Raw genomic sequence first — 21,198 nt, 5'->3', positions numbered from 1 at the left:
GTGTGCGAAAGGTAGCAGGTGGATCCTAGTCCTCCAGGAGAATCCTTGAAGCTTGGATATGATTTAGGAGTTCTATAAGATTTGGGGTGTTTTGGGTACTTTTTGTTTTCTGCCTAGGGGGCTTTTAAAAGTATTTTTAATTGCCAGCAATCCTTTCTGTGTCCTCTCACCACGCAGGTTCTGCTGGTGGGAGCAGCATGTGCGTATATCAGCGGTGTCTGTGGTGGTGGCCTCTGCTGGGTGGATCTGGGCTTGTTCTAGTCTCTTTGCACATACTGACTCTTGGAGGCTTATCTTGAGTGGAACTTAAAAGGGTCATCTTGGTTGTGCTGCTCTGACACTATTCAGGAAGAGCTTCTGGAAACGTCCCCGTGGTGGATGTGGAGTTGCCAAGAGCTGATGGAAAAGGCTATCGCTGTGGTTCACCTGATCCATGTGTGTAAGACCCGATCCCGATCTGTTGTGAACCAGCAGAGCCCAACTGGAGACATCGGCTGAATTCAGCTCCCTGTGACCACGGAGCATCAGACGTGTGCTGTTCCTGGTGACTTATGGAGCCCACGTCTTCACACACCGTGTGCTCTTTGGTGCTCTGTGCTCTGCTTCTCTGGGGCCATGGTGGAGCACTGGGACTTGCTGCTGTTCTGTGAAAGCCCCCGAGGTTGTTGTCTTTAGCCATCCCCTGCAAAATGACCTCAGCTTAGTGCTGGGAAGCAGAGGGGGAGGTTTAGAAGTGGATGTTTGCAGGTGGTGACAGCTGTACAAGAGCTGCTGTGGGGCAGCTGAGGCAGTGCAGGGCCTGGCATGAGCTGTGTAAGCCCTGCATTTTCGTCCCTTAAAATCCAGGTAACCACACTTCAGCCTGTTCTTCTGGAAATCAAGTTCAGTCGTTGTTTGAGAGAACAGAAGCTCGGTTCCCATGTTCGGTGGTTAATTATTCTCCCCACTTGCATCCTGAGAGTTACCAATCGCTCTGTCCCCACACCTGCTGGTGTCCGTATAAGGTAAGCATTCAGAATAAAAACTCCTCTATTTGCAACCTGCGGTCTCTGGAGTGACTCTGCCTCCCTCCCTCACATCTGGGAAACCACTGAAGGTGAAGCAGGCTCTAGGCAGGAGGCAATATCTGACTGTGCTCGCAGCTTTCCTGCAGAAACAGGGATGGCTTTGCTGCCTTTGGTGTGGGACAGGCCTGGAAAACATGGCATTGGGGAGTGCTGTGTCCCACCAGCTGCTCTGTCAGGCAGGACGGTGCTCAAGGGTAAGGAACCCTGGGTCTGAATCCCAGCCATTTGCTAGGAAATGGCTGAAGAAGTTTGGAGGCAGAGCTATTATAGAAAAATTAAAAAGGAAAATAATAGTAATAGAAAAAAGATTGCTAGAAGGATTTTCCAAAGCCGGGCTGTTATGGTTGGAAACCCAGCTGTTGAAGGACCCCAGCTGTAAAATCCACATGCAGTTAGGGCAGTCATATTTCACTTGTGGATGTTTGAAGGCTGAGCTGTGCCTTTCCCCTAATCTCTAACTCCACTGCTTTCATTTAGGAGAGAGGAAGCATTGCAGCTTGGTTTGCTGGCATTAAGCGGTCCTTGTAATGCTGAGTATCTCAGAAATAAAAATCAAAGGAGAGCTTGGAAGATAAAGCAAGTTAGATGTTAATTTTGAAGGTCTGTTTGACTCACTCCTTCCCTCTTCCTCGTGTTGTTCCCTGGCTTGTAACTGCCTTCCAGCATCTCCTAGTCTCGTTTTCCCACCCTCTAATTCAGAGTTTCTCCCGTGCTGTAACTGGAAGGATGGCACCTCCCTCAATTCAAGATCAGGCAGCGTCCCATGGCAACTGCTGCAATTGTTGACGTGGAAAAATAACAGCGGGGATATTTAGTAAAATGTTTTTAACTAAATTCGAGTAGGACGGCTGTGTCTGTGGCAGCTGCTCTGTAGGTAGTGTGGTGGGGAGAAGGTGAGTGAGTACTGAGTGCTGGCTTCATTTCTTCAAGCCGAAGTGTGAAGAAATGGAAACTGGTTCCCCAGAGCAGAAGTAGTCTTTGAGCTCATCATCCCTTTCTGCTGCTGTGCCAGGAGCCGGTGACTGAGACCAACTCAGCAAGGTCTCTTGGCAGGGTGCGTGGATGGGGCTTGGCTTCGCTGCAGAGCTTCCCTGGGGTGCTCCAGGGAACGAACCTGTGCAGCAAGCGGCCTCGTGTGTGGTAGCACAAGCAGCATTGGCCTCCCCCAAGGTGAACTCCCTGCCTCCTCCCAGGGAGGGATTGGGAAGGATGCCCTCCGGCCTGCATGCCTCTGTGATTCATGCTGCAAGGAGGGGAACCCAGCTGCTGCTTTGGCTGGTGGAGGGAAAGCCTTTGGTCATGGAAGAGCAGGATTTTTGTGTCAGAACAGACTGCAGGGAAGAGCTTCTCCATCCTCCCCAGAAGCGAGAAAACATCCTTGCCCTAATATTATCCCATCCGGACCCCTGCTCATGGAAATGTCTGGGCAAACCCTTCTGCACTCACTCCGTGTGCCCCGAGGTGTGCTGCCCTGCTCATGGATGCTCGTCTGCAGGCTTCCAGCCCTTCAGGTTGCGAGCAGCGAGCTGTGTGTTTGTCTTGCCTGCTCTTTGTGCTGCAGCCTCCGCTGTGCCAAGCCGCCCCGCTGGTGTGGTTTGGGATGGTGCAGCCCGTCCTGGTGGGAAAGGTTGGTTCCACCTTGGAAGTGAGAGTGCCTTTCCTTTTGGGAGCTCCTAGATTATCCTCATGGAATTACGTCTGATCGTGTGACAGCGAGTTAATTCCTCTTCCTTAAGCAAAGCCCAGGAGGAACTGCAGTTTAACAGGATGTTTTCTTTACTGTACAAATACAACAGGATTTCAGCCCTAAGGCTGACCGGGCCTTTTAGGGCCGGGGCGATTCTGGCTGCAGCTAGTTACCATTACTCATCTGACAAGCAGTAATGTGGAGGAGACAAAGATTTTTCTGTCTCTAGCTGCTCCTTACGCCTGCTTGTTTGTCTTTTATGTTAAATCTCCCTCTAAATTACAAGCTTTACGCTCGTTTCTCCTTAAATACCGTCTGGCTATGCCACATGAGCCCATCTCTGCACACTGGGGGTTGGTGTGATACCAAGTGCACGGGGCAGTAACCTCAGTGAAGGACCTGGCTGTAAGGCTGAGATCCTCGTTGGCAGGAGGCTGAACTTCAGATTCGACATGTTTCCAGAAGGAAGACTGGAGGGTGGATGGGCACCCACGCTTGTTTCTTGGCTCATTTTGTGCCATGGCTTGTAAATACTCAGATGTCCATGTGAATTGGCGATTTTCTGCTCTTCAATTGTGCGCGTTGAAGTACAGAGCGTGCTGGGTACGGTCGTGGGCAGCCTGCTCTTGCTGATCCAGCGTGATCGGGGCTGAATTAGAGGATTTCAAGAGGTCCCTTCCAATCTAAACAGTGCTGCAAACAAATTGTGATCTAGTGGGATCTCTGACGTGAAGATCAAGTTCTTTCATCCCAGCGTTCTGAGTCAGTGCGGCAAACAAGGCTGTGCTGTCCAGGACAGAAGTACAGCTGTGGCTAACCCAGGATGGAGAGCTTTCCAGGCAAGCTGGAGGCCATAACACAGCACCCCTGTGTTTACTGGAATACTTTTGAAGAGACAAAAGTTTTGCTGTCAAAACCTAGGAAGAATAACAGAGAGACCATTTATCTCCAACTTGTCAGAGCATCGGTCTTTGGCTCTCTGTACCTTTTATAGTTCCTGCATTTTTTTGCTATCTGTACAAATGTCCAGTCTTTTCTTGCTCTTCCTTTAATCTTTGCCTGCGTGGCATGTGATGGCAAAGAGTTTTGTGTGTCCAATTTGAACTTGGTGAGATTCATGTTTGTCTGCTACGAACAGAGGGGTTCCCTGTTAGGCTTGGAACGTGGGAGCTCGGATCTCATACGTGGGAGCTTGTGGAGGCTGGAAGACTTCGTTTCCCAAAGCCAGGATGTAACTTGTGGAAAGATTTTCTAATGAAAGGATAACTTAACAATGCTAAAATAGGAAGCCTTGCTAAAAGACTTACGGGGAGGATGGTATTTCTGGTTGGAGGATGCGAGGACGAAGCAGGAGGGTATTTACATGTATGTAACCCACACAAAATCCGAAGTGAGAGGACTTTGGAAAGGCAGCGCAGGTCATGGGACATCAGAGGCAACGTGACTGCTGAGTCTTGTCATCTTTTTACTTCATTCATGCATAAGCTCCACAGCTGCTGGATTTTAGGGCTCTTTTGCAGTTACCTGTGATGTGTATAATGAAAACCAATGGGTATTCCAGCACAAGGGTATAATAAACCAGTAGGAATAAGGAAAGAAGTCTGAGTGTCATGAGAAATGTGCTATAGGTGTGATGTTCTTCTGCGAGAAAAGATGGGTGCCAGGAGGAGTGGCTGAATAGATGCCTCTAATTGCATTGCTTCTGAGAAGCACTTGATATGTTGCTCATAAGCACCCACTCTGGTAACCAACTGCGGCTTGCTTTTTTCCATGGCTACCCTCAAGAGGTTGATTAGCAAGCTTGTGGGAGCCCCCTTTTTCCGTGCAGCCTTTTGTATTGTCCTACCACCTTAATTTCTTCGCTATATATGGTGAGACCAAATCCACAGACTTGGTTTCTTCTTGTTTGTAAGAGGGCTTCTCTTCCCAAGGCAATTCAGAGGGATTTAGTTTTGGGCTGCCTGTGTGACTGGTGAGAACTTGGCGAAGACTAATTATCCATGACGAGATCGGGGCCAGCTAAATTGCACTTGTATGGGAAGGGGCCAGCTGCATTGCACTTGTACGGGAAAGATTGGGTGTTCTGGAAGCCCAGGACCGGCAGACACGCAGACCTTCAAAACATCAATCGTTGACTTAAATCCAGCTCCTATTTTAATCCTTTCAAGCCAGCGAGGCTGTGCAGTAGCTCTCTGACCTGCACGTGCTAGGTGTCACTGCCTCTTTCTGGGGAGCAATGCCACGCCGTGTGTCGACATTTACACAGTGCAAAACCCAGAGCTGGGAGGTTTCCCATGTAGAGACCTTAAACCTCCCTGAAAATCCTGCGGTGTCCAAATGCTGCTCTTGTTTTGTTTTCACGTGGAAGCAAGCCACAAACTGAGGTCAGTACCTTTCAAGCTAGAGTCGGAGCCTGAGCTTTTGCACTGAAGATGAGGCCACTGTCCAGTAGCCAGCACTGTGGCACCTCAGTGTCAGCTGCCCCGTGAGCTACCATGGCACAGACAGGGTATGATACCTGTTCTGGGGACAGCTACAGGTCTGTTAGTTTGGCAGTGCTCCTCAGCACCAGCTGCATTTGTTAAACAACACGTGTGTGAGTACAGACAAGAAAATTGTAGTTGCAGAAGAAAAACCGCCCCTGTGTTGACTTCAAGAATAATAGAAATGGGGGTAATTCATAAATCACCCATTTGTGATTTGACAACTTGAAAAGTCACTTAAAGACCAGCAAGGTGGGAAAATATTTTCTGGCTTCTTAAAGGGCAATGTAAATGTGGAAGGGTGTAAGGTAGCTCTTAAAAAAACAAAAGTGGCAACAGACTTCTTCAGGGGTTTAACAAAAAACAACCCTGGAGGATGGTGACAAAGTAGGTGGGTTGACTTCATGGTGCCCAATTTAGTGTCAGTCAGTGTTCTTCTGCTGTTCCTGCTATTTCTCTGCATCAGCTGTACATCAGTCACAGGCACCCAGGTAAGCATAGCTGCTCTTTTGGGTGTCTGGGAGGTGAAGCACTCCAAGGATGTTTCCCTAGGAACAGTGGGTGGAGAGGAAATGGGTCCCTATCAGTGTGATGGTTGCTTGCTGCCTCACCTTCTATAAAAGTCAAGTACAGCACATCAAACACATTTAAAATGGAAGCACAGTGTGTACTCTTTTGAAACCTATTGCTACTGGATACTGTTGTGGGCAAATAGCTTTGTCCGAGTCTTGCAAGTTAAGAATAATGGGGATGTTTGTTGTTTTTCTGGATAAAAAGGCGTAGGGGATAATAAAGCTCATCTTGCAGTGATCATGTTATTCCAGAACTGTCTCTTGTAAATGCTTCTTCTGAAGTATTGCATTTTCCTTCAACTCACTTGGTTTTGGCACTGCCAGAGCCACACAGTGAGCTGCGTAGCTCAGAGGTTGGGTCTGGTGTAATAACTTCCAGGTATGCTGCATGCAGCAGAACAAAAGTCACTTTAGGAACAAGGTAGGTAGGGTTTCCTCTATGTAGAGCCATCTCCTGCTGAGTTTCTGATCCAGTCTGCAAAAACTTACATTCAGGTCTCTCAGCCCTTCTCAAGAGGTAGCTACTGAGTTGAGTTACTGGTAGGAAGTGTTTAGAGTAAGCGGTATTTGGGTATGCAGTAAGTGGCGTGCTCATGGCCATTGGCTGACCCAACGCAAATGTTTCTGAAAATCCCTGACAGACAACATCCACGAGGTGCCATTTCTCTTGGAGCAAATATTGAAGGGTGTTCAGTGGAGCTATAAGAAGTGGTAGGGAGAGCATAATGTTGTTGTTCACGCTTTTATTTCTATGACATTCTTCAGTCATGCTGTAGGAAAGCAAGATGTCTGTTCTTTGGTGGGTTACGTGTGCGCCTTCAAGGGGGAAATGTGGGTGCGTAGATGAGATGGCAAGAGTTAACATGCCACATCCATACGAGTGCCTTGCACGATGATAGTGCTGGTGACAGGATGTCTTTTTATTTTCTTCCGAGGGGGGTTTGGAGATTCGGTTGCCCACGTGATGTGGATGTGGTAGGCCATGGTGGTTATGAGCTGGGTATCTGGGGAGCCGGGAGCAGGGCGCGTTCGTTGTGCTTGGGAAAGAGTTGGTGGTGCGGCGAGGTGGAAACAGCGGTAGGCTGCGTGTTTGGTGTTGCTGCCAGTAAGAGGATGTGATGGGAGCTTGAGGTTGGGAGATGAGGATGTGCACGCAGGGAGGTGCTGTGGCTGGGTGCGTGCGGTTAGGTGGGGGGACGCCTGCAGGATACGAGAGGGGCAGGAGGGGGAAGTGGATCGGGCAGCAGCAGGGCGATGCTGAGTGTTCACAATGAAGCCTTTTCTTTCTCCTTGCCCCCTAGATCTCCTACCCCCCAAGTGATGAGGACAGCGACGACTCTGAGGGAGAGAACCAGGAACTTGTTCAGATCGACAGAGGTAAAGGGACAAGATAGGAGGGTCCTGGGATGCTACAGCTGAAGTGCATTTTGCTTTTTGCTTGGGTTCTTGCAAGTACCTCCTTCACAGTCCCCACTGTACCCCAGCCAGATACATTAAGTCAGGCACCTTGAAGGCTTTGGGACCTCTCAGGGAGAAGCTGATGGAATCAGATGCTGCAGTCACACTTTTCTTACCAGAGAGAGAGATCATAAACCACATGTTAAGCCACCAGTACTGCAGATACGGGACAGTCAAGCTCTCCAGTCAGGTCACCAGCAGAGCTGGGAGTACAAATGTATTTTCTGTTGCATGCTTGTGTATCTGCATCATCTTCGTTCAAAGCTTCATCTTCCTTGTCAGTTCTGGTCTTGACCTTTTCCCCATTCCCCTGGACTCACTTGTCTAATTAGCGCCCTTCCTCCCTCCTGTACCACGGGTATTGGGTAGCTCTGTTGTTGAATCTAGCTGGGGATCTTTGACAGAAGGGAGGTTTCAGACATGGTATGAAGCAGATTAGAGCTGTGGATGAAATCTGTAGTAAATGTACCTGCTGAGTTATGCTACGTTTTTGCTGCTTGTACATGCTGTGAGTTTCATCACAGTTTATCACAAGTTCAGGTGGGTCTTATGCAAGGGCAGGAGAAGTCAGATTCCTGACCCGTAGGGCATGTCCTGTCAAAATTCAAAGTCCTGCTTAATGTACTTCAGAAAGAGTTGAGCAGAACAGGTAAAGCAATCCCAGGTTATGGCTGAAGGCAGGCTCTTTTGTATGTCAAGCTTTGTAATAAGAAGAGGACTTTTGTCTCCAGAAACCAGATCTCTCCTATTTGAGCTATGGGAGTGCTGCTGGTAGTAATACAACTTACATGCTTCCTCTGCCTTACTTAAAGTAATTTAACAAAGATCTGGAAACTTTCAGGGGGGGAGCATTCAGCAGGGACACTTCTTATGTGGAAGAAAATGTGGAAAACAGCTCAGAAGCTTGCTTGGAAGGAATTAAAGAAAATGGGTCAGGAGAAGTCAGGCCTGGTTCATGCCATGGGATGCAGATACACTCTGTCATTGCCCTCTCTCTTCTTCCCACCAGAGAGAAGACGGAACTGTACCTTGACCCCTCTGGCCACCAACCAGCTCCAGAACCAGGAGAACCCATGCTGCAAGGTGCGGGCCCTCTTCCATGCCAGCCTGGACCGCCACAGCTCAGAGGAGGAGCTGGAGCGCATCAACCGGGAGTTTGCTGCTGAGAAGAGGAAGTGGTCCCAGGTCAGCAGGCTCGCCTGCTGCAGTGACAGCAACAACACCTCCTCCAGTGACGAAGAAGTGAAGAATTTGTGCGCCATGTCCTTCCGGCCGGTGGCGGAGCAGGCTGATGGGCTGCATGCCAGCCCCAGCCCCGTGCTGTTCAGTGCCTCCCCTCCCAAAAGACTCCAGCCCCTGGTGCGGAGCACGGCCTCTAGACCTTTAATCTTCACGAGCGTTGGGGCGGGCCTTGAGCAAGTCATGCCGTGTAAGAGACATCGGCAGGGATACGGGGATAAGGTCCGCAGGCCCAGCCTTGACCTGGAGAAAATGCAGCAGGTAAGGCAGAGCTTGACAGGAGGAAAGCAGCATCGCTTGAGAGAAGCGAAGATGGAAAAGCGTTACGGAGGCAGGGTTCAGTAAATTCAGAGGATTGCTTCTTGTGTTCATGGCTTCAGAGGTGTAATTGGTGCTCTTGCTACAGCTGAGCTGTCCTCTTGCTACTCATTAGGGGTGCAGCACCCATAGTGTCCAGCTTATCGTGTGACACAGGACCAAAATCACTGGAGATTGCTTTGGGCAGGTTACTTTTGCTGCCATGAGCTGACCTGTACCACTTAACTCCAAAATGAACTAATTGCTCAGGGGCAATCTGTGTAAAGAAATACCTGAGTGGTGAAAGTAAATGTGGATTTCATTCCTAATGTTCCTAACACGCTCTGCTGAGGGAGGTACACCGGGCATGCCTGGTACAGGGGGGTGGGCTGGCCTGGGCACTGCTCATCTGGTGCTGCTCTTTCGGGAGGTGTTGCTGCAGAGTTAGTATTGCAGCTTGCTCTTCATTATTAGTTTTCCTTCTTGCACTGGTAGAGCATCAGCTTGAAAGAATAGCTGCAAACGTCTGCCCCTGGTAAACTGCAGTAAGTTAAAGACAGTTATTTTCAGCTCAGTTTCCTCTCACTAGGGAGGAATTTTGCTGCCTTTGGTTGGATATACGAGTTTTACCACCATTAAGGGTTCCTCCTTTAAGATGGACCCACTTAAAAAGAAAGGGCTAGGTATTGCTTTCCCAAGGTCTATAAGACCCCTGCGTTCCCTCGTTACGTAGCTGCCTGTTCTCAGTCCTGCTGGCAGCATGCACACTGTGAATACACACCACACAATTCTGTTTTCAGTGCAGTTTTCCTCATCACCCTCTCATACCTTCTTGCCAAGTCTCTGCTCCCAGAACATTGAAAAGGCCCAGTCTTGCATTTCACATCACCCAGATCTGCCACAGATACTGACAGACTTTAATTAGGCCCTCATTCTAACAAGAGGAGACAAAGAAGCTGAAGAGCCTGTGCCCAGCCTGTTTTTCAGAGTGCGTGTGAGTAAATGGAGAAGTTTTTCTTTCTGCCCAGGTGCTTTCTCTGACTTGGATGCTGGGTATAGCATCTACCTGCTCTGCCCTTCGTCCCCTTTGGCAGTGTCTTTGGGAGTGTGCTGGCAAGGGCAAACTGAGCAGGTTAGAGGCTGACTTGAATAATCCTTCCAAACCGTTGTGGTTTTTCTGGGAAACCTTGTAAGGATGACTCGCTCTCTGGTTCGTTGTCTAACCTCTGTGATTCTGAGTTAATTGTAGCAATGTTTTGCTTTTTTTTTTTTCCTGAAAGAAGTTAAAATCTAGTCTTTCTCTCTTTAATAGCATTTTTATTGTAGATGTCATTTCCACTTCTAGGATGTGGAATCCCTGTTTTAAATAAAGGATATTAAGCTAATGGCTTTTGATGTTAGAAATGTACTTTTTTTTTGGGGGGGGGGGGGAGAAAAAAATGGAGAACCCATGGGAGAACCCATGTAAAGTGAGATGCAGCCTGAATTTGGTAACAGTCTGGTTATTTGTATTGGTTTTATCTTTTAAAATTGATTAATTTTCAGCTGGTGTGATCCTGAGGCTTTATGATTCTAGATCAAGGAAGAAATACAAAGTCTCATTCACTGCATGTCTTTGCTTGCCACCTGTGCTTGTTTTTGCTGTGAAAATAATGAGAGAAGCATTGTAGATTCAGACTTCTGCTGACTTGCTTCTCGAGACAGGGATGTGAAATCTGGTTTTGGTTTTGAGTTCTGCCACAGAACCCTTCTGTGAAACTGGGCAAGTCTTGCTCAGTATCTCTACTCCCCACCTGTGAAGCAGGAGCAGGACGTTTCTTTCATGGTCTGTCTTCGTGCTCCAACAAAAATGCCTCTTCTGAGCTGTCTGGGCAGCATGTGGCTTTTAGTCATGAAAACAATGCAAATGAGCAACGATAACACTAACGGACTGCTCTGAGGCTCCATCTGGGCCCCGAGCATCAGGCTGTGCTTTGTGATTTGTATCCTTGCTGTCTCATGTGCTTGCCCACAAGAATACAGCTGATAACGCTGATCAGATAGAGACCTTCCTGAGCAGCAGATGTGGTCGCCGCTCTCCTCCCTGAGCCTTACTTTGCATTCCTGTGGCTCTGTGGAGCTGGCAGATTACACGGTATCAAGCGAGATGAATGAGTTTTAGAAGCAAGTAAGTTCTCAGATGAGGAGATACTTTTGTGCACGTGCTGGGGCTGCATGAGGGCAATTGCCAGGCCTGTTTCCCACCCTGGCTGGTCAGCTGGCCGCTCAGCCTCTTCCCTACTGAGGCCGAGCGAGGGGAATTCAATGCGTGCTTTTCTTCACTTCTCCAAAGGACTGGAAAATTACCTTAGGAGCCTTTTTTTCTTTCCCTTAATTGGGCTGAAACGCCCTGGCTCGTGCGGACACCCGTGGTGCTGCAGTGAATGCCCTCTCCCAGCTGCCCCTTGGTCGTGGTCCTTGGACGGCAACCTCATTACACGCAGGCCCTGCTGCCAGCCACTTGCTGTTTAATGAAGGCCGTGTGTGTCCCAGGAAGACTGGCACCCTGCTAACGTGGGCAGATCTGGCTTATTTTGGGCAGTGCTGATTCACGGGGTCGAGGAGAGCAGGGAAATCCTTCAAGGCCTGAGGTGGAGGCACTAGGGTGCACGGGGGTGGGCAGAGGTGTGAGGAGGTCCAGGGTATGGCAAAGGCTACTTGGAGCTGCTGAGCTTGTTCCAGGGGATGAGATTAATTGTTCTTGACATGCTGGGTGAGGGGATAGAAAGGAAGCAAAGGGCCTCTCCTCCTGTGCCATTTAGCATGGCTTGCTGGAGCTCCTTTGACTTTCCAAGCAGGTGGAAATAGATCTCGGTGCAGCGTGCACAGGGAGGGGAGATCATAATCTAAGGAGGGCAGCTTTGGGTTGGCAGGAAGAGAAAGCTAAGTTGTCCTCGTTTCTCTGTGGGCAGGGTGCTGGTAGGGAAAACAGCACTTTAAAATACAAAGCAGAGTCTGCATACCTGGGTGCGTTATGCTAGGAAAGGATTAAGTAGCCCTGAGCAAGTGAAACTCTTCTGTTATGATTTAACTGCATGTGTGAGTAGATAATATCAAGCATCCATTGTCTAATGGAGGCTTAATGCATCGTTTAAAATGCTTTGAGACCCTAGGATGAAAAGGGCCAGCACAGAAGAGAACATACCCTGTACTAGCACATGGATTTGTCACTACAGACGCTGTACTCTTCTGGTAGGTGAACAGTTTCAGTGCTTGATGGGTGATGGAAACTTTGTCTTGGCTGTGTCCGGTGGCCTGGGGCAGCGTGAGCTCTGATCAGAGCTTAGCTGTAATACCAAGCCCAACAGTCCTTCTGCTGGGTGCTTGAGCATCAGCATTTTGGTTGGACTGGGCCTGGCAGGGTGACCAGCACCAAAAGCTTGCTTTCAGCGTGATACTGGTCACACAGAGGCTGCACGAAAGCAGGCTGCGGGCTGTCATCCCACCAGGGAGAGCAAGGAGCAGCGTGTGAGCCCTGGTACTTGGGCTTCGGGCTGGTAACGCATCCAGGGTGAAATTTCAGCTCCTTAGCACAGCTGGGCTTTGCCCTTGCCTGCCTCTCGGGGACTTGACAAATAGCTTCCAGACAGGGAACGTGTGAGCTCGTGAGTCCTTTTCACCTCTTGGCCTCCTGTTTGAATCCAGCCCTTGTCAGTTACTGCAAATTGTTATCATCTGTTCGCTCTCCTGAGCTCCCCTCTCTGCGCTTGGGGGATGCCGGAAAACCCACTGCTGGCACTGCTGATGCTTTCGTCTCTGCTGAAGCAACGTGGTAAGGAAACTGTTGCAGAAACGGCTTGCGCCATTACAGGGTGAGAAATCTAGCTTCTGGTAACCTCCTGCAAGTTTGCTTTTACTTTTTACTCCCCAAAATGCTCAGCAGCAGCCATTCCTCCAGCACCAAAGCCCCTGTCCGTCTCACCCCTGCCAGTATTTGGTGAGGAAGTAGCCTGTGAAACAAATGCTGTGCTGCAAGGCCATCCCAGCACGGGAAGGTCTGCGGACAAAAAAAAAAATGCATCAGCCTGCTCTAGGGTGTAGTTCTGTGGCAGGCGTCTCTGGGACTGGGGATGTGTACCACAACGGGCAGCGGGCACAGCAGGGGTGCCTCGTCCTGTGCCTGTTTGAAGGAGGCGAGGAGATGTTCTCTGCTGTGTTGACGTCTGTTGTAAGGATGCTTTGGCTCAGTGCCCCCCAGCTGACGTCTGCTTTGCTGATGAAGGCATCTGCAGTCCGATGCCTACAGAAGGGAAGGAAGGAAGGGTGCCTGCTGAGAACACCCTGCTCTGGGAGGCAAGGGGAAGGCACGGGGAACCCCACCCTGCCTGGAGGAGGTGACTGTGCCTCTGCCAGGCAGCAGATATCTTTGTCACTTGCTGTGCATCCCCAAGTGTGCTCTGGATGGTTAATTCTATCTAATCCCTGCGAAAACACGCTGTAATGGAAGTGCCAGTGTGCTGCCAGGGCTGGATGAATCAGAGTAGAGAGTAACTCAGGTAGAGTTTAGCCTAGCTGCTTCCTGGAAGAGGTAATAGTTTTCTTTCCTTTCCCGAAGGAGGTGAGTGATATCTTCACTTCACTGATGGTAAGGCTGAAGTTCACCTGCTGCCATGGTGGCTGCTTCTAAATGCCAGGGGCAAGCCAGGTAGGCTAACCCAGTCCTACTCTGAAGCTTTCATCATGAAGAGACCTCCGGAGGTCTCTTGTCCAACTTCCCTGCTCCAGCAGGGCCACCTAGAGCCAGTTGTCCGGGACCATGTCCAGACAGCTTTGGAATATCTCCCAGGAAGACTGAACGACCTCTCTGGTTAACCTGTTTCAGTGCTTTGTCACCCTCATAAATGCTTTCTGATGTTCACCCATGTTTCATTTTGAACTCATTGCTTTTTGTCCTGTCACTGTGCACCACTGAGAAGAGCCTGGCTCCATCTCCTTTGTACACTTCAGTATTTGTAGATGTTGGTAAGATCCTACCTGAGTCGTCTCCATGCTAAACAGTCCCAGCTATCTCCACCTTTCTCCATAGGACTTCTCTCCAGCTCCCTAATCATCTTCGAGGCCCTTCATGTTTCAGGTGTGCTGCTAGCAGACTCCCATTTTGATCACACATTTCTCCTTGGACATCTTCCATCACTGTGGCAGCCCAGGCAGTGTGTTGGCTTGTCCATTTCTAGGGCCAAGCATTGCTGCTGTTCTCCCTTAATCCCTTCCTTGTTTTGCCTGAGTGCTTTTTTGATCTGGTTTTGCAACATGTGCAAAGGGGCAACAGTTCAAGAGGGAGCTGGACGAATAAACCAGTGTGGGAGTGCTTCTGTCTGGAAATACTCATCTAGCTCTTCTTAGATATCTTGCCATGTCACTTCACCACCTCTTCCTGGAAGTCAGCATGCTGGTGAATATGGCTATCTGGACTATCACAGGGCCTAGGTGCTACCTGGGCTGCGTCCAAGCATGAGCCAGGGGCAAGAACATCTGTTGAAACATCTGAAACCTGGTTTCTGGAGGTGCTGCTCTGGATCTTGAAAGAGAATGTGGTGACTGGATCGGTCAGAGTGATGTGGAGCGTGGTAGAGAGCTTGGGTGAGGCAACAGAGGAAAGGAAAGGAAATGAGATGTGGCTGCAGTCTGGGAAAATGTACTGAAGAGAGATCTGAGGGAGAGGAGGATAGGAGTGGGTAGAAACAACTGTAGTGTCTTTTCTTTGTGTTCAGATTCCCAAAGGGACAATAATAGCACCTGGCACCAGAGGCAGTAAATTATGAGCCCAAGGTTAAAGCCAGTGGCTTACTGTTTAGATTGGCAGGCTTGCTGGCTACCTTCCCAACCCTGCTGTCTTTCTTTTTTCTCTAAGCTCTAAAGCTTGGTAAGAAGGTATTAGGCTAGAGCTGTTTCTTTGGCTGCAGACCAGGGAGAGATCAAATGGGCATATGGGCACCACTGGCATGTGTCCTTGGGATGTGACCAAGGGAGATGTTCTGGGCGATGCTGGTGATGCTCATGTGAGGCCTCAGCCACCGGTGTGGGCCTGGAGGGAGCAAACGGAGCCAAGGGAGCCTGTGCTGGGCCATCCTAGGGTAACTGGAAGAGGTGCACTAGCTCAGCAAGTGAAGAGCAGGCAGTGTTTCCTTACTAAGATGAACCTGAACACATCACCTCTGAGCAAAAAAAAACAAAACAAGCAAAACCAGGAGGTGCCTCCATCTGAGAGTGGCCGCCAGAATTTCTGCTCGTGAATGGACCCTGACTGCAGCAGCGACACCGCGGGTCAAAATGGGGTTTGAGGTGGGGTGAGAACGGGCTCAGGGTTGGATACCCGAGGGTGGCCATCCTCTTGGTGTGTCTCTGTGCTGTCTCTCGCGTGTTGCCTGCCACAGGCCCTTTTTGAAGAAGGTTTTCCAAAGGATGTTTTGTTCCTTGTTTTGACACAGTACAGTGCAGAAGGAGAATGCTGGCGCGCTCTCCCTCCTTCTCTCTCTCTGAATTCAGCCCAAGTAGCCTGAAGGGCCTGGCAGATTAAGAAGTTTTGCTGCAACCTGTTTATACTTTTCAGCAAGACCAGTTAATAGCTGTTGCCTGTCAGCGAAGGTCAGGACCTCCTCTACAGCGCTGTCTTAGAACAGAGCAGGATTATCCTCCTCTCCCTCGTCCTCGGTGTGGCTGGGCTAGAAGGAGTGCCTGGGCTGGGTCCCATCGTGGCTGCTTTGTTGGCCCGATACCTCTCCCTCCCCGCTCCTCCCTCAGCATGTGGCTCATTGTGATACAAATATCTCATCAGTGCCTGGGGAGGGAAGGAGTTCACAGGCGGCTCTGCCATATGCTGCAACTGCCTGTGCTGTGTTTGGGCTGCGGGTGAATGGATCTCTCCTCAGGCGTGACAAGATACATCTCTGGCCTGTGGCAACAACCTCTGAAAGGGAGGAAGCCTTACAGTTAACTTCTTGAGGGGATTGAGGAGATTGGGAAGGGTAAACAGCTCTTGGGAGCCAATTCCTGGTGTTGTCCAGAGAGCGTGTGGCGGTGGGGTCAGCTTTCTGACCACTGTCCTTTGTTATATAGATTGAGAAACAGAAAGGAGTAGAAGAAATGGGTTAGGCCTTTTCCTTTGTTCCTCCCCAGCTGCCGCAACTAAGTGTTGAATACCAACGTAGGCACTTACACCAGTGACCAGGCAGCACCCACAAGGTGACAGGGACTGCTACTGCTTCAAAAGCAGCCTGCAAGAGGCTTGTTCAAAGCCCTACACGAAAGTTATGCTAGCAAGACACGGAAAAGCAAGATCTTATTTTTCCCTGGCACTGCATAGCCCTATGTCTCCGAAGTTAGGCCACTTTCCTCATCCAGCTCATCTTGGCGTTGGTGTTGGAGAGGTGGTGATGCAAGTGTGCAGCTCACCCTGCCATCTCCTGGTGGGGCCTGCGAGTGGGAGGGAGGTGGTGGTGGTGTGGGTTTGGACACGGCAGAAACAGAGCGGTCTTGTGATGGCACAGATTAACTGATAACACCAGGCTGTTGTGCTCGGTTTTTGCTACCACAGACCAAAAGCAGGCAGCTTGACCTGGAGCATGTTTGAGACTCAAAACCACAGCAGCCATTAGTGTTCAGTGGCTAAGCTTTTGAGGCCAAGTGTGTGACTAGAGCAAACACTCTAAGAAATACTGTTTTTTGAGAAGAGCTTTGGTGTGGTAAAATAGCCAGCCTGGCTGTCAGCAACACAGCTGTCCTTGGCGTGGGCTGGGGTTGAGCTCCGATTTTCTGCCTTAACTCTGAATAGCCTCTCTATTGTTGGCTGACATGAGAACCGTGCTGCTGGGCTCTGCTCTGCCTTTCTGTAAGCCTGTTGATGTCGCGGGGAGTTTTGGGCATTGGTCCACAGCTCATCTCGCAGGAGGAGGCACTCAACGGAGCCATCTACTTCTCATGTAAATGGAAAGAGTGTTAAACCAGAGCGGGTACACCTCTGAAACTCTCTGCCCTTCTCCAGAGTTGTGTTCCTAAATGCAAGGTTTGAAAAACATACGTGTCCTGGGGACCGCAACTGAATTAAAACAGCACAAATTAAGATAACTGAAATAACCCCTATCAAGTTTTCTGGTTTTCCTCACTGAAAATGATCCTTTTCAATCTTCAGTTGGACTTAGCTTGCTCATTTAAAAAAACTTTCCATAGTAATGACTTCGCAAAGCTCAGGATTCTCCGGAGTGTTAGAAACGTAATGTAAATGAGAAGTCTGTGGTCATGTCTGTGCTAGGACAGAAAATTTATTTTTGTTTCTAAAAGTATGCCTGTGTTTTAAAATTCTCCCACAGCCTTGCAAGGTATAATTTCACCCTAAGTTTTATTGTGGAAAAACTAGGTTGAGCAATAATATAGAGGATGAAACCCTGAGTTATTTCACAAGTCACTTTGCGAGTGCTGTAGGCATGCTCGTTTTTGACAACGTAGATAAGTCTTCTGCCTACCTGTGGAGAGTTCAGAAATTGCCTATCTTGCGTGTTGCTTCACAGGCTCGTCAGACACTCCTACGGGCTCTGGCATGATGGGGCGTGGGGGTAACACAATTAAGAAATGAGGAACAGTTCAACAAAGCCTTTTCCAAAATTCAATGCTAGGGAATCCGTATGGTTTCTAGTATAAGTATCCCTAAAGCAGAGCCAGTCAGATGCGTGGTTTTCTTACTGCCCTAAGTCTGTACTTGTTACCTTACAGGGGATGGAGTTTGCAGCTGGGGAAACCACCACAGGTCAGCAAACGCCGCTGGGTTTGTTCAGGAAAGGCTGCTGCTGTTTGTACAGGAAAGACAGACGAGCCTCACACAAGAACGTGGTGTACCTGCTTAGGTGATAAGGCTCTGCGCTGAGCGGACCTTAATGAAAGTCTTGAAACCTAAGCTGCGGTGCTTTGTTCAGAGCTCTGGCTGAAGTAGCATGGTGGCAGTGGTACATGCATTTTCATTCTGGTTCGGAATTTGATGCGCTGTAAAATGAAGCTCTTAAATTGCTGTTTTCAACTTAATATAATTTCCTCTTGTTCCCTGAGTGGCATGTCCAGCTCTGTTACTTCCTGAGTGTCATTAGAGGAATGATGAATTGTGAGCAGTGGAAGTGGTGCTCTTAGAGAATATACTTTGATCAAAGAGAGATACTTGTAGCATGGCATCTTTTTAGTATTCTTGTATCTCTCCTTTATATACCTAATGTTCTTCTCAAATCTGTGACTGCTACAGTAATGTGAGAAAGGTATTCTTCATGTGTTAATCTCTCTTGTCTGCGTTTTGCAGCCTCTTTTGCTATGGGCAGTTACACTGAACATCCTATGGAAAGACCATAGAGGAGGGGTGAAACGGTAAACCACAAGAAGCTGAAAAAATCTGATTATCTCGTGATGTGGCAGCTGATAGGGTTAGAAGTAGAAAGGAGCAGTAACTACCACTGCAACTTTGAGACTTTTCTGTGTGGCTTTGTCCACTGTATAAAATGGTGCTGAGCGGAGACGCTGGGTCATTTGCTTTCCAGAAGCAAACATCTCAATCACTCTAAGACCCTCAAAACTATTCATATAAATGTGGTATAAATTCTTGCTTTTATGATCAACCTTTCTCTCCACAGAGAATCGTAATGAACTTGGCCTTGAGACATCCAGGTCTGCCTTTGTACTCTGCTCTTTCTTCTTTTAATGAGATGGTCTGAACTTTTGCCCTTCTGCAGTGTGGTGGGTGAAAGAGCTCTCTTGGTCCTAGGATGTGACCATTCCACAAGCATGCCGATTGGGGACAAAGGAAGTACAGAATTATTTCTGTGTTATGATTGATGTGCGTGGTCATGAGTACTGGCACGTGTTATACAGGCTCCAGTATGTAGCTTACAGGCTGTTACGTTGAAGATTTCCAAGTATTTGGAAAGTAGATTTTGATGCAGACAGTGGAGTAGCATACATAAAGTCAGCAGTTCTCCACCTATTTCTTCATGAGTACAGCTTTAAGGGTGGTGGTGCTCTGCTGATGCCTGCTCAGAGGTATAGTGGCCTGCTTCTGGCTCTGGGCTGGCATGTCGCTGCTTTTGCACAGGGGATGTTCAAAAAGTCTCCTGTGCTGGCACCTGTGGACAGAGACACTGAAGATCGGTGCATTGAAGTGTCCATGGAAAGTTCTGCTCGCTGAACTGCATTGCTCCTCACATCAGAGCGGTTTCTGTGTCATCCTGAGCCACGTGCAGCCGTGAGGATGTGGACAAAGGGGATGCAATAGGGTGTCAAAGCCTGGTGCTCATCACCAGCACTGAAAGGAGCCATATACCTACTTAGAAGGAAGGACAAAGTGCAAGCTGCGGAGATGATGGGGGGCGATTCTAAGTTACCTTTGGAGGTTTCCATTGTAAAGGACAAACAATGTGCGCCTTCAGTGTCACTGAAAAATCCTTTGTGATTTAGTGCAGTGAGCATATCCCATGTTGTCCTATTTTGAGAAGCTCCACCAAGGCCAGCCTTCTAAGGATCCACAGTGAAGGTGCATATTCCAGGTTCTGCCCAGACAAACCTATTGATCTCCACTGAATGTCTCCCTTAGTGGCTTAGAGATGGGTACTCTCTGCTTTTATACCTCCTGAAAAGTCCCTTTTGCTAACTGTACTCTTTAAGGTAGGTTTTGGGGCTGGCAAACAGGCATTCTGGGTTAAGAATTTATCCTTTTAACCATAGATACCTGATCTCACCATCAAACATGTTCAGGTTGGCTCTAAAAACATAAAGAAATTATCTTAAAAATCTAGAGACCTGAAACAAGTGTGAGCTGTTTAATTTTTTTTTCTTTTGCTGCCCATGCGTTACAGCTATGCTTTCCTCTGCCGGGCAGAACCTGTGCGAGCATGCACTCCTCTGGAAGCCTGATGTCCCAGATGTCTGGGCTGTTCACTGTCTGTCTGGTATGCATGAGGCCCTGTGGCTGGCCCGTGAAACCACAGAGCCTTCGGAGCGACTCGCAGTGTTTGCAGTTAGCTGAGGGTGCTGGCAGGGTCAGCCGGGACACCCTCTGGTAGTGCCTGCGTCCTTTGGGCTCAAAGCAGCCATCTGTGAATTCTCTTCCTCTTTGTGTCCCTGTAATGTCACAGCTGACAAGTCTGTACCTTTCACTGATATTTTTGTTTTTTTCTTCATTCCCAGGGTATACAGCTGCATGACTTTCAGAGCCTTCTCTGTGTCCTCCTGCTTAGAGGAAACTGTTTACTCTATTGCCTGACTTGTGCTGATGTCTTAACCCCTTCTTGGTGCACTCAGGAGACGGGGTTTAAGCAGAGAGCAGCAGAGAGGTCTGGGGCTGCCTTTCCCAAGCCCCCAGCACTGCTGTTGCCCATGTACTGCTGCCAGATAAAGCAGCAGGAGGCAGAGTGCCTTCTGCCCTTGTTCTGCCCGTGGCAAAAGCCCATGGGGAAAGGAGGGCTTTGGAGTCACGTCCAAGCCAAGGCTTTGCAAGCTGGAACTACAGAAGTGAGACAAACTATAGAGACATCAGATGATAAGTTAGACTAGGCTGGACATTCCCTGTGGACAGCTTTGGAGCCAAGGCCAAGAATGAAGGGACAAAATGGTCACGTTGGCAACCCTGAATTGAAATCCTTGCAAGCTTTTTCTCAGGAGTTGCTTCCATGCCTGCCAGCTGTGAAACCAGAGCCCCCTCTCCTTTTGCACCCCTCCTCCCTTCCTCAGCTCAAATGAGCCCAGCATTTGAACTCTGGTGACTTTGGCATGTGCAGATGAGTGATAGGGAATTAATGAATCCTGCCCCTTCTTTTTATTTTTGTTACTCCACAGGTGCTGGTGTTTTCAGTCAGGTCCGTTTCCTGAACAAATGGAGTTCTGCATTTTTTTCAGGCCTCAAAGAAAACTCTCAGCAAGGGATTTGGGATTGGCGAGGAATGAATAGATGAGCCATCTGATGTACCCTGCGGATCAGCAGACTCGGACTCTGCCAGACCAGCAGGGGAAGTGGCAGCTGAGCCAGAGACGCTTCATACAGAGTGTTCGGTTCCCCCATCCCCAAATTCAAATCAAAGTGCTAGTGGTAAAAGTGCCAGGGCAAATCTGGCCTGTTGATCCGTGTCTAGGGTGACAAGGCTTCCATACGGATCCAGAGCATATCTGGAAACAGTATGCCACAAAGATGACTGAGGAGCAGTAGAAAACCAGAGTCACTTAGAGACAGGCTGGAAGTCCATTTGCCTAGACAATAACTGTGTAAGTAGGTAGCTGTGTTTGCATTAGCTGTGGCTCCAGTGTGGTATTTAGGGAGAGCTTGAAAGAACAGCTTGTACATGTAAGCTGAACCATGTTACTGCTTTCTAGGCCTTGGGAGTGGTGGGAATCAT

The 21,198-nt window shown here is 48.9% G+C and overlaps 1 protein-coding gene across 2 annotated transcripts in view; it reads left to right on the top strand.

Annotated features, from left to right (window-relative positions):
- Positions 1–21,198, top strand: part of LOC116487924 — a 50,613-nt gene that overhangs the window by 8,320 nt on the left and 21,095 nt on the right. For both annotated transcript variants that reach the window (XM_032185168.1, XM_032185167.1), the window contains exons 2-3: positions 7,111–7,186; positions 8,277–8,767. In XM_032185168.1, the coding sequence (XP_032041059.1) occupies positions 7,111–7,186; positions 8,277–8,767 (567 nt within the window). The remainder of the gene's footprint in view (positions 1–7,110; positions 7,187–8,276; positions 8,768–21,198) is intronic.

This window comes from Aythya fuligula, chromosome 3, assembly GCF_009819795.1.
Source record: "Aythya fuligula isolate bAytFul2 chromosome 3, bAytFul2.pri, whole genome shotgun sequence".
Taxonomy (NCBI): Eukaryota; Metazoa; Chordata; class Aves; order Anseriformes; family Anatidae; genus Aythya; species Aythya fuligula.
This window is presented reverse-complemented; position numbering and strand designations above follow the sequence as displayed.